At 38.9% G+C, this 13,132-nt stretch overlaps 1 protein-coding gene across 5 annotated transcripts in view; it reads right to left on the bottom strand.

Annotated features, from left to right (window-relative positions):
• Positions 1–13,132, bottom strand: part of LOC108431786 (actin-binding LIM protein 3-like) — a 122,821-nt gene that overhangs the window by 22,902 nt on the left and 86,787 nt on the right. For 4 of the 5 annotated variants that reach the window (XM_037546232.1, XM_037546233.1, XM_037546234.1 and 1 more), the window contains exons 8-12: positions 6,332–6,390; positions 5,076–5,147; positions 2,611–2,766; positions 1,499–1,528; positions 938–1,067 (exon numbers count right to left, since the gene is read on the bottom strand). In XM_037546232.1, coding sequence (XP_037402129.1) covers positions 938–1,067; positions 1,499–1,528; positions 2,611–2,766; positions 5,076–5,147; positions 6,332–6,390 — 447 coding nt within the window. The remainder of the gene's footprint in view (positions 1–937; positions 1,068–1,498; positions 1,529–2,610; positions 2,767–5,075; positions 5,148–6,331; positions 6,391–13,132) is intronic. The other variant, XM_017705144.2, reaches the window with a different exon arrangement.

The following is a 13,132-nucleotide window of genomic DNA, read 5'->3' as shown; positions in this document are numbered from 1 at the left end:
AAATATATTCTTTTTTCATGACATACACTATATTGTGAAAAGTATTCACTCCCCCATCCAAATCACTGAATTCAATCATTTGTGAAAGAATGGGTCACTCTCAGGAGCTCAGTGAATTCCAGCATGGTACCATTACAGGACGCCACCTGTGCAGCCAAGTCCAGTTGTGAAATTTCCTCGCAGCTAAATATTCCACAGTCAACTGTCAGTGGTGCAAAGTGGAAGCAATTGGGAACGACAGAAACTCAGCCACAAAGTGGTAGGCCACATAAAATGACAGACTGGGGTCAGCGGATACTAAGGCACGTAGTGTGCAGAGGTCACCAACTTTCTGCAGAGTCAGTCGCAACAGACCTCCGAACTTCATGTGGTCTTCAGGTTAGCTCAAGAACAGCGTAGAGAGCTTCATGGAATGGGTTTCCATGGCTGAGCAGCTGCATCCAAGCCTTGCATCACCAAGTGCAATGCAAAGAGTCGAATGCAGTGGTGTAAAGCGCTGCCACTGGACTCTAGAACAGTAGAGACATGTTCTCGGGAGTGATGAATCAAGCTGTTATAGCTGCAAAGGGTGGGCTGACATCATATTAAACCCAATGAATTAAGAATGGAACGTCACTCAAGTTCATATGCGTGTGAAGGTAGATAAACGAATACTTTTTGGAAATATAGTGTGTGTGTGTATATAAAATATTAGTTACCTTCAGCCTACTGGTACCCCTAACGAAAGCCTTGCTTAATAATGTTTAATATTGTTATGTGTTAGAATAAGTGTTGCATCTTTTTGGTTGTGCCTCACCTAAAGCTGGTTAAAGCCCATTCTTTGTCTCTTTTTCCGTTTGTCTTGTCACCTCTGTTGAGACTGGATGTCCACAGTATGTGTTTGTTTGTGCATGTATAATGGGAGATTGAAAGGGTTTGGGCTTTCTTAAGGGCTCACCAGAACGATAGTAGAGCTGAGGTGAGCGAGGCACAGTGGGAGACATGCCTTGACGGCTGTACGTTGGTGAGTCAATGTAGCCTGGGCTAGAGGACCGCCGGTGCCTGAAGTCCCAGCTGTCATAGATATCCTGTCAAAACAGAGTGCAAGGGCCTAGTCAAACAAGAGCCATAAATACTCGTTAAATACACATCAAAAGCTTACTAAGAAGCCGAGGAGGAGGAAAACGCAGGAGGAAAAGCTTCTACATATAGAGCCCTGAATTTATGCGACAATCTAAATGCTACTGTTTACTGGTTGTAAACCTGGATTTTTTTAATTAGGACACAGCTGAAAAGGAATATTTTAAATATTTCCTGATTTAGAATTTTGTTTCTGTTTTGATCTTTTTATGCAATTTACAAATTGTATATTTTTGGGATGCATGAACACCTTTGTTAGACTGAGTACAAGCATGTTTTTAGTATTCGTATTAAGTAAGGTCACATTAGAGTCCCGCCACTGTGACTGCTGCTCAGCTTCAGTAGATGTACATGTGAGTATCCCAAAGACCGTTATTACCTGAGAATATGGAGAGAGTGTTCCCAAAGACTGTGCAGGTAGAAGAAGAAAGAAAAGAAGAGAGGGAAATTAATAGAAATCAGGCAAGCACAAATTAATTTCACACTCCATTACTCCATCCTTTCCAGGCCCATGCCAGAAGATGGTAGAAGAAAAGAGCGAATGGAAAACGGCCTATACTAGAAAGATACTCATTTTCACTTGCATGAATCCTAGTACAGGTGTGTGTGTGTGTGTGTGTGTGTGTGTATATATATATATATATATATATATTATTATACACACACACACTAGATGTTCTGTATGCATATAAAAATCAGCATTTCACCATTTGTAAAGTGTTTAAGTACAACCATGCTCTACACCAGCTGGACTACAACATATGAAAAGTGAGCCCAGAATCCATGCAAGCTATTGCAACTGTATCATTTATAATTATTCACATATGAATGACTTTTTTTGTCATCACAAAAAAGTTATGCAGTTAAGACGTTCCATCCACTTAGTCACTCGCATTACCAATGCAGCAAGCAAACATGGATTCCACTGTACAAGAGCTTATGTGTGGGCAATATGACGATATGTTATCATTATTGTGATAATGTCACAATCTGTTTTACTTCTAGTGACCAATTTCTTGGTCACTACAAGAAGTACTTCTGCATATTTTACAAAGACAGATTCAGACCAGTTTTTATCAGGAGCATGTATCAATAGCCAGTGTACAGTAAATGTATGAAGTATTCATTGTCAGCCTTTATTATTTCACTTATGTTTTGTTTTTTTTTTCAAATTCTGAGTTAGTCATTAAATGCAGTTTTTCATAGTCTTTATACATGGTACTACCTGGATGGTGCATTTTGATCCAGCTTGCTCACAAACCTCAGAAAAACTCATGACACATTGTAAAAATATTAAGTATCGCAATGTTATATTTTTGCCATATCGTCCACCCTTACATGAGCCATAGTCAAAACTATAACTGTGAGTAGAAGTGGGATGCACTATGGATAGTCACAAATGGAGCTTCAGAATGGCAGCACTGAGTGAATAGGGGCAGCAGAGGGAAGCCAGATTCAGGAGCATTAGCACTAAGACTAGCATCTCAGTACCTCCCCATAGCTGTAGCGCTCTAGCCTGTCATCAGAGGAGTATCTGTGATAGGACTCATAAGGAATGAGATCGGGCCGCTGCACGTCATAAATAGCTTTTATCTTAGGCAGCGCGGCCAAATCCTTGTATTTGAGAATCTCATTCTCCACTTTGGCCTGAGGAGCAAAACACAGAACAGGGACAGTACAGGACAAGAGGAAATAAGCGGTTGTGAAAAAAATAGACAGAGCCTGCAGGGACAGACTCAGATCCAGATGGAGGCCCCATAGCAGCCTTTTGATGCAACATACCACACACATGCCTGTGACACACAATATATTGACTAAAAAAAAGTATATATATATATATATATACACACACACACACTTGCTGTCCATTTTATTGGAAACGCCAAGCTTTTAGTCGTACCCACAAGATGAAAAAGGTAGTTGAAGGCTAAAGCCTATCTGTTCCTAATTTTGATATTTGAGTTCATGAATGGATATTGGGGTAACTGCAGTGAAGGAAATACAACTCAAACAAAAAGATTAGATGGCAGTATTGGTGCTGCACAAGAGAAATACTCTTAAAACAGCAGCAATTAATTTAATTTAATTAAAATAATTAATTTAATTGCTTCTAAACCTAGCTAACGTCACCTTGCATCACCACTCTTGACCCAGCAATGATGCTGATTTATGTAACTCTCCAACACCACGGTGCCTGATACACTTGGACCAGAACCACAAAAGCTATTACATCACTACCATGTCAGTTACTGCTGTGGTCATAATGGTCCACCACGCAAATAGTATCTGGTCAAACAAGGTCTTGTTGTGAAAAACAGACCAATGATAAAAGGGGTAGAAGGATACTGAAAAATTGTGCCTGACGACGAATGGGCTACAGTCTCTAACTGTACATGAGCAAGATGGGTCTAAGTTATTGTTATGGCATTTTTCCACTGGGCAGTGCTTGGTACATTTATAAATCTAGGATCACATGTTTTGGTTGTCTGCTTAGTGAACTGGACAATACCTGACTACCCATGCTGAATTTGGTTGCCCTTCTTGCCGAGGTACCAGCCAGAATGTAAGGTTGGAGCTAGAAATAGTGCAGACCATTGACTAGTCAAACACAACTAGCACAGAAACGTCATATAGTATCACTGGAGTTATCTGACCACCATTTAAGGTAAAAGATAAATCAGAACTTGAAGCTCTTCCATTGTTGCTACTGTTGTTTGTGTTTACTATTAATGCTTTAAGCTAAATATACAATAAGCTAAAGGGAACTCCACCTACTTTGATGGTTCTCTTATGCAGTGGGAATCGAACAAAGCTACTCAACCATAGTATTGCGATTTAAGGAATCGGATTTGCACCCATACCATGCTGTACTGTACTGCCCAATAGAAAAATGCCACAATATATTGACCTATAAGGTACCTGTGGCCAGTGAGTGTAAATACAGACAAGTGTTTCTAATAAAGTGAACAGTGAGTGCTAGTGTGTGAAATAAATTCATTTATGAAAATGGCATTTGAGACACTAACAAAAAAGAGATGAAGAATGCAGAAGGAGATCAAAATATTTTTATAGCGCAGCATGAGTTGAGTTTTTAATCATTTTAAACTTTGACATTTTAATTACTTAAACTGAAGGCCTTTATGTAGAAACTAGGGCTGCATGATCTGGACAAAATGCTAATACTTCAATTATATTTATAAAATATTGTGATCGCAAAATCTCTTGCAATGTCATTGATTTTATGATATGAAATGGTAATACCTTGATTCACAAAACACATCTGGAGCTGTGACTGGTGAAAAAGCTTATAGCACACAATGAAAAACACTGTTGCTACAGGGCTGCAAAAGGCAATATCACAATAATGATCTTCAATGTATTGTGCAGCCCTAGCAGTTACTGAATAATATGCTTTCAGATTAACAAGTGAATAATAAGTCTGCAGTTTAAGAGGTTAACTGAACCCATCCACATACAAGGTTATTTTGACACTGGTGCAAGAAAAAACACATCATACTGAACGTCCCCCAAGGCCTTCCAGCTCCCCACATTCCCAAGAAATAACATACAAACCACTCTGTCCTCCATTTTCCCACTAATAATGAATCCTCAATGGTCCTCTCTCTCTGCTAGAGAGGACTGAGGAGGGGGAAAAGTGATCAGAGCATGTCATGTGCTGACACCACCTGCTGATAGCGCATTACCGCATAGGAAAAAAAGTCAATAAATGCACAATGGTTTAACAAACACAATCACTGCTGAGAACATAGCAGTGTTAGTCATTCTTGCCCTAGTTTCTGGTGAAGTCCAAGTTTAATATGGCCCCCATTAGACAGCTAGGCATAATCAGTTTGTGGTACTGGCCCTCTATGTACAGTGAATGTGAAAAATAAGCTTGTAATTAAGAAATGCTGAGCAGGCATCTCACTGAGTGCTGTGTGAGGAGCAATACTTACACAAATCACCCGGCTGGGAGAGCCTATACTGGAGCCAGGGGGGGAGATGGAGGCCTCTGAGGTCCGTCGAAGCTGTAAAAGTGTACAAGTTTAGAAGGGTATCCCAGAGATCAAACATCACCTCATGAGTCCAAGTGCGAGTCTGCGTCGAGTCTCTAGGGTGCAAATCCGAGTCAAGTCTCACATCTTTACAGTGCAAGTCTTGCTCAAGTTGCGAGCATCTACGGTTGTGAGTCCTAGTCAGGTCTCAAATGTTTAGGGTGAGAATCAAGTACAGGCTCAAGTGCAGGTCTCTGAGGTGCAGGTCCTAGTCTCAAGTCTCTAGGGTACAAGAATCAGTAAGGTCTCTATGGTGTGAACCCAAGTTGAGTCTTCAGTCTCTAAGGTGCAAGTCTGAATCAGGTCTTAAGAACCAAGTCTAAATCATATGTCTGTGTTGAGTCTTGTTTTTACTGAAGAATTGCAATTTTTTCTCATTGGCTACAGGTATTGCACTGTACATGGTCTCAACTGCAGAGCCTTTTCAATACAAAAAACTTTTTGTCTGAAAGACAAAACTAAAATGCTACATACAGTAAGCACAGTGTTTAAAGAAAATAGGTAAAACACCTGAAATGCTTGGTGCCTGAGAGATGCCCAAACTATTTGACTTGGAGCACCAAACTGCTTTTATGTTTTGCGGTGGTCCGAGGCCAAAAAGACAAACTGACCCTAGAAAGCTTTGTGTATTGAAGCCGAAAATATAAGAAGGCTGTACATCCAACATGGAACCATAAGTACCAAACGTTTGTGGTGGTAATAGATTATGCATCTAACTTTGTTCATATGGTTTTTATGAAATTGTGCTGTTAAGGAACAAAAATAGGGGATGAGACTATGCAAATTGACAATCTGGTGCTAAAAAGGAGATGCAATTAACTTTAACAATGACTACAGGGCATTTGTGTGTGTGTGGGAGAGAGGGGAATAGTCCAGTTGCATCTGTTTTCTACACAGCTGTTTCTCAAACTGCTCATCTTTTAGCAGCTGGAAATATTTTGCATCTGAACTTCCAGTTCACCTGTATGTGCATCAGCTCATCTGAGTTAATTTCTATGTTAAGTGCCTTTACAATTCTAGCTAGCCCATAAGCCGCTGACACCATTTAAAAGGCAGGTTACTGCATCAAATGTTTAACTGGGGTCAGCTGAGCTGTTTAAATTTCAGGGTAAACCAAAGTTTTTGCGTGTTTCTTGATGGAAGGTCTAGTGCCTCACCCTGAGCTTCCTCTCCATCTTCGCAGCCTGCTTACACATTGGATGCCACACTTCTGAACCTGTAACACAAAGCAACAAAGCACACAGGAAGCATTTCAAGCTGAGTGTTGAAACAGTGCATACTGCTCTACAGAGACTAGAACTCTCCAACCTGTTTCTCCACCAGGAAGAACCCCTCTCTCTTCAGTATTCACACACTGTATGTACACTCTCACTCTGATCAAAGACATGAGCTGGAGCATCAGCACTTCTGAGCAACTCCCACTTATGAAACACCAACCATGGTGGGCCATATATTAGGAGAAACACAGCAAGGCTCTGAGGCTATAACTCTTGCCATGTCTTGCTGGCTTTCACACACACACACACACACACACACACACACACACACACACACACACACACACACACACACACAACCCTATAAAGCACACACAAAAAGCAACACATGCAAAGGCTCTCCTGCAACCACAACAAGCTGTTGAAGAGGAATAAGAGGTTATGATAATTTTAGATTTAGATGTAGAATATATAGGAAATAATACTCTATTTGCTATACTCTTTAGAGGGGAATTCCCCTGATTTACATTCTTTTTTATCTTGTTATACAATCCAGTGGTTGAGATGTTAGTGTCACGATTGGCCCCTCCCAGTCCTGTCCATGTGTTCCTGTTTTGGTTTAGCCCATGTGTATTTGTTTTGGTTTTTCTTGTCCTGCCCCCTCATTTCGTGACTCCGCCCCTGATTGTTTTCACCTGTCCCTCGTTTTCCCTTTGTTACTTAAGCCCTGTGTTTGCTGGACTTTGTCCTTGCCCTGTTTGAATCTTTGTTAGTTGTGTTGGGTGTTTTTGTTCTGTTCAGTTCTAGTTTGTCAGTCATGTCTGTACCTGAATCTCTCCGTGTTGGCTATATGAACCTGGAATGTTCCGACCCTGATTTTGGATTTGCCCTCAATAAAAGTCCCTTACCTCCGCACATGCGTCTGCTACCTCGCTCCCCGTTACAGTTAGTTGGGTTGGTTTAAAGTGAAATGCTTTATTAGACAGAAACCTAAACTTCAGATTTCTTTACAGTTTTATTTACTGTCTAAAACAACCAGCGATCCTATATGTGTCTTCTGAGGTTTTATATCTATGCAAAGGGTAAACAGTGGCAAATCTGAAAAAATAAGGTTCCTCTGAGGACTATTTTGCTTAATTACACATTTTGTTACTAAATTTCTCATATTGGAATTCCATTTATATAGTGTAAAGACAGCTCAAAGTCTACAGTTCTGACTTTTCCAATTGTTTCAATGTCAAAAATGGCCTGGTTCTACAACAAAATCACTGAAGGTGCATCAGAAATGGTGGTACACACTAGGAAAATGAGTGGATATCAAAAATATAATTAAATGCACAGCTGGTGTTCGACCAAAAATTAAAACATTTTATTTACTGGAATCTCCCATGTTGTGAAGTCACAATCACATTCCATGTAACTAAGCCAGAAAAAGAGCCCATTTTGAATTCACTGTTTCTGTCATGTCTCAAAAGCCTGCACATTCATATGCACCATTTCCACCTGTAGTACTTTAGCCCTGCTCACTCACAAAGAGGTTATTTCACTCTAAGAGCATTTCAGTCTGGACTGCATTCTGAGGTACAATACAGGGCAGCCAATCAGAACAGAGGTAATTTAGATATCAGTCTTAAAGACATAGTAACAAACAAGCCTGTTTAATTCTAAAAGGAGGCTGAAAATGATGTAAAAATAAATAAATTACAACTAAACAACAACATAAGTTGACGCACAAAAAATAAAATAGACCTAAAATACACACTGTAGGATTTGTGGCCTTTTAGCTGTTAATTTGTGGAGGTTAAAAAGCACCAGGGTGTTGTGGAAGAGTGGTAATTACATAAGTAAAAGAATATCAGCATGATTTCTGTTTCGGGATATTTGAACGCTATCTATTAAAGGAAAATGCATCTGCTTACTACCAGATGTATGAGCACTATGTAGATTGCTTAATCTTCATACTACTACCAGAGCTGCTCTACATGCACTGGTACTCTACAGCTCTGGTCTTAGCTAGGAGTTACACAGCCTGTCTAAGTGCATTTTCCTTATAGCTCAACTGAGGGTGCAAACACTCACACTGAGCGTACAATGCTCATGCATTGAAAGCTCAGAATCCGCACCGTTGACAGAATTCCTTTGTTTCAATGACTTACAAATGAGAAATAATTTAAAGACACATTTTAAGACACAGGAGCCTAGAGGGCTAACACACGTCTTGCTCCATCTTTCCTCTTCTCTTTGTCAGCCAGTACTCTACAAGGGCTTGTTACCTGATATCAATTTGCGCTGGCACAGGGAACGAAGCCTGCGATATACGGCTCTTGGCCTTCATTCAAACCCATCTGGGCTCCACTACCATAATCTATGGTTAACATCACACCTGTCCATCCTGTCGTCAATAAAAAGTTCCCGCTCAGCAAATTTTGCAAATCAATATTCCCTCAAGGCATAGATAATGGGCTCTGCACCACAGGACCCATAATCAGTCTACTCCCAATTTTCATTTGGAGACGATTAATCAGCCAGGTCTGCCCAAAAATGAAAGTCCAAAAAATGTTTTATGCGATGTTTAATACTCTGAGGCTCTTGGCTCCCGGCTGCAAAAGATGCTGGATTTGCGCCAACTGAACTTTTACAGGAACTTGAAGGTGTACAGAGATTCATGAATATTCTAGTCGTAAAATGTTTTTCACAGTGCTATAAAATATAAGGTCGGGCATGTCTTCACTCACATTAAAAAGGGAAGCAATTGATCTGAAGTGTGAAACATTTGGATTGATTAATATTGCTCTTATTTGTTGTTATACAACAGCAAAAATACAATGAATACAATCCATAAACTGTAATGCATTAAGTTTTCTTAAAGGTTGGTACACCAGTTGCCTTACTTTTAATTAACAAATAAATAAAGAAGAAAATAAAACTACATTGCAATTTTTGCAGATTTGGAGATCTCTCTGTTGGCAATGTGCACACAAGAACGTTTTGTAATGTCAGTGCTTCAGACCCCGAGCAGATGAAGCTCATAACTGTGAGTGTGTTAATAGTATTCAAAGAGAACTCGGTCAAAGCTTGGTGAAAGACGGGTCTCCAGATGATCTAAGTGAATTATCTGCTACTGTCATCATATCGTCATAGTACAAGGTTGATTTTGCATTTGAGACCTAAACATTTATCCAGATCTTCTTTTTGAGCCTGTGCATGTGTGCAAGTTAATATGTAAAGACATATGGTTCGAAAAAGTTATGCAAAATGACGTTTACTGACTACTTTCAGGCTTTACATGGTGACTCACAATAGTACACTCACACCATATTAGCCATATAGCCTGTTTTCCTTCAGTAGTGCTACTTCTTTTCAGTTCATACAAAACATCTCTATTATACGGAGTTACAAATTTCATTTAAATATAATTTTTCTTTCCAAAACTAGTAAACTTGGTTACAACTTTGGTGATATACTATTACCATCTACAATAGAGTTTTCAAATCTAACAGTGTTTCATTCTGAGGGCTTTGCCCCTTTTAACTCATTCACATTATCTGTCCCAAGTAGTTATGCATGTGCGAGGCATAGTAAAATGTATCTGCATGTGGAATTGGAGCTTTTTAAGAACCACTGTTAAGAACCACATCACTGTTTAAAAGAATTGCAATGCTGCCTTTGTTGTTGGATACACTGTGATACTTTCTGTGACCATGTGCACACATTCAGAAATTAAATTTGCTTAGAAAATGTGTGTGTGTGTGTGTGTGTGTGAGTGAACGTTTTTGCAGTTCATATGCACGTTTTCTTTTATTCCTGGTCAAAATTTCTTAAAATGTTCCCTTGTTTTCTTTTAAACATGCACACGTTTTCATTACTTCGTGGGTACATTTTTGTTTATTCGTGATCATGATTTTTTAATTCAGTCTCATTTTCACGTCATTTTCATTTGATTTTTAATGGAACGTACGCTGTTTTCATTTTTTTTTGTTTGTGCGCAAAATCAATGTAGTAGATGCAGGTCATGTTATTTGTCCGATTCAAAAGTAACTAACAGCTCCCTGACACTGTCTGACGGGTTTTGATGTGTTTGATGGATGAACTGAGGACAGAGATGCTCACCAGGTCTGATTCTGATTAGGGGAGTTATGAGGAAACTACAGCTCCTCTTCACAGCAAATAGCCCTCAGATTCTGAGAACTGCACTTTCTAATGATCATACTTAAGAGTTACAAACGCAGTGTGGATGCTTAGTGCTGTTACTCGTCCCAGGACAAGCTGCAGTGTTAGATCATCACACAATTACAGGAAGAAATGATCAGCATCAACATTTCAACAAACTCAAATTAAACACACAAACATTCATGTGGGTTGAGGTCAAATGGCAAGAGTTTAACAGAACTATTGATTAGATATAGATATATTAATGTGAAGACCCTGAAACGCTGATCATTTTTTCCTGTAATTGTGTGATGATCTCTAACACCGCAATTTGACCGGAAGCAGAAACACCACATTTGCTGTGAAGATGAGCTGCAGTTTCTTCATAACCCCCCAAAATCAATCAGACCTGATGAGCGTCTCTTTTCATGATCTCATCAATCTAACACATCAAAACCTGTCAAGACAGTCTTATGGAGCTGTTATCAAAATACAAACAATGGGCATTCAGTTAAAAATAAAACATGACCACGGTTAAAAGAAAACGAGAGAATGAATTTGTAGTTTAATTCATGGTCACGAATAAAAAAAAAAAACACCCACGAAGCAAAGAAAACATGCGCACGATTAAAAGAAAACAAGGGAACAATTTAAGAAATCGTGACCACGAATAAGAGAGGACGTTTTTATGAATTGCAAAACGTTCTCTCTAATGAATAATACAATTAACCTGCGTCCCCTCCGGGGCTCCATAATAATGTTTTGAAATGCAACACTTAATTATTTCTCACTCATAAGCCACTAAAACAAGCAGGGAGGTTCTGTCAAACATGCAGATTCTAACTTTTAATCAATAACACATTTGTGTTTGTAGAAGAGGAGAGTTTATTATGATTTGAATTCGAAATTAAAAATGTCTGTCAATTTAATTTTATGTGGTCTTTTTTTAAACAATATTTTTTTTTTACATTGAAACAAATGAAGAAATGCAGAAATAAAGCTTTTAATACACTATAATAAATTGAACCCATGAAGATTATCTTCTGTGATTCAAATATTATTCAGTATAGCATAGTACAGTTTTTCTTTGTTTTCTGGAGTTTTATGGGGGGTTAGACTTACTACATGAGGTACACTTTTAGGTTGAATAACAAATATTTTACACAGTGCAGGTGTGAAGGGGGACTGACCAGAAAGGTACTGACCAGCAATATTGCTGGTTGTTGCATTAATTCCCTTTAAAGTTAAGAACGTTATTCCTTTCTCTGTATGTTGGAGAGGTTTTGTCACGACAACAGCATACTAGACAGGATTACTCAAGCACCTGTATTGAATTCTGTTGAAAGACTAAGTTGATTGTTTGTGTGGTCCATGCATCATCTGTAGTTTCATGTGAAGGATGACCACTGAAAATTTCTCAATGCCTCTTTGAGGCCAGTGTGAGCTTTCAGCTCAGTGGTATTCACTGTAAATCAGCTCCTGACTCCAAACATGGACAATAACAATTTACCTTTACTTACAATCCTGAGTTCCATTTTAGTCTTCTACATTCAGCAATTTGTGTTTAATGAGTTTTGTTTAATGTCATTGACAGAGCTTCTTTTCAGTTCCTGTGCTAACTGACGTTTCTAGGAAGTTTCACTGCAGTTCTAAAAGTTACTATGCAGTAGATTTTGGACCTGATGCTTTTATACTCTTGCTCCTTTTACTTTTTACCAGGCTTTTTTTATGAAAAAAGTCGGTCTTTTTTGGTTCCTCTACTCATATTTGGTTAACTTTGAAGGTTAAGTTTACCGGTGTGTTTTGAACTCCCTGTTTCTGTGATGTCATGAGAACCAACTGATTTACATAGAGGGTGATTTTAAAAAGATGAATCAGATTTCAAAGCGGCATATTATGACAACCATAAGTCACCTAGGAACCAATCACCTACCAATTGAAAGAGGGGGTCATAAAGTTTTTGACTGTCACTGGAAGATGGCTCCCCTCAGTCTGTGAGGAGATGGCAAACCCTGAGCAGGAAGCATTTTGCATTCTCCACTTCAATAAGAGTGAATCCTCCATAACTGTGCAACATGATTTTCGTCACCAGTGAACCTCCAACAGCTCAGAGCATTTGTCGTTGGTTCCACAACATGATGATCTCTGAAATTGCACTGAAGGAGCCATGAGTACAGTGACTCTCAATCGACTATGGGATCAATTTGACTATGGTGTTGATGTCTGTAGAGCTGAAGGAGGTTCATACTGAGAACTTGTAAAATGACATAATAAACTTTATGCTCACTTAAACCATTACAGTTTACTGCATTGCTCTGCAATGATTTACAAGTGAAATAAATCATTTTGATACTGGATAAATTTTTTAATCCCTCTGCATATCTACCTATTCAGCCTCCAGCAGTTGGCTCATTCCACTGAGATCCTAAGGAGTGTTTCAGATCTGATTGCTTTTTGAATGATGCACATTACAGCCAATCAAAACATATTGCAATAGTCTTAAAGGCACACAAAGTCAAAAACAGCCTGTTTTAACTGTAAGGAATAAAGAGAGGTTGGAAAATTATCATGTAGAAAATGACTGTAGAAGTA

This window comes from Pygocentrus nattereri, chromosome 16 (assembly GCF_015220715.1).
Source record: "Pygocentrus nattereri isolate fPygNat1 chromosome 16, fPygNat1.pri, whole genome shotgun sequence".
Classification (NCBI taxonomy): domain Eukaryota; kingdom Metazoa; phylum Chordata; class Actinopteri; order Characiformes; family Serrasalmidae; genus Pygocentrus; species Pygocentrus nattereri.
The sequence above is the reverse complement of the archived record's forward strand: the minus strand, read 5'-3'. Positions and strand labels throughout refer to the sequence as shown.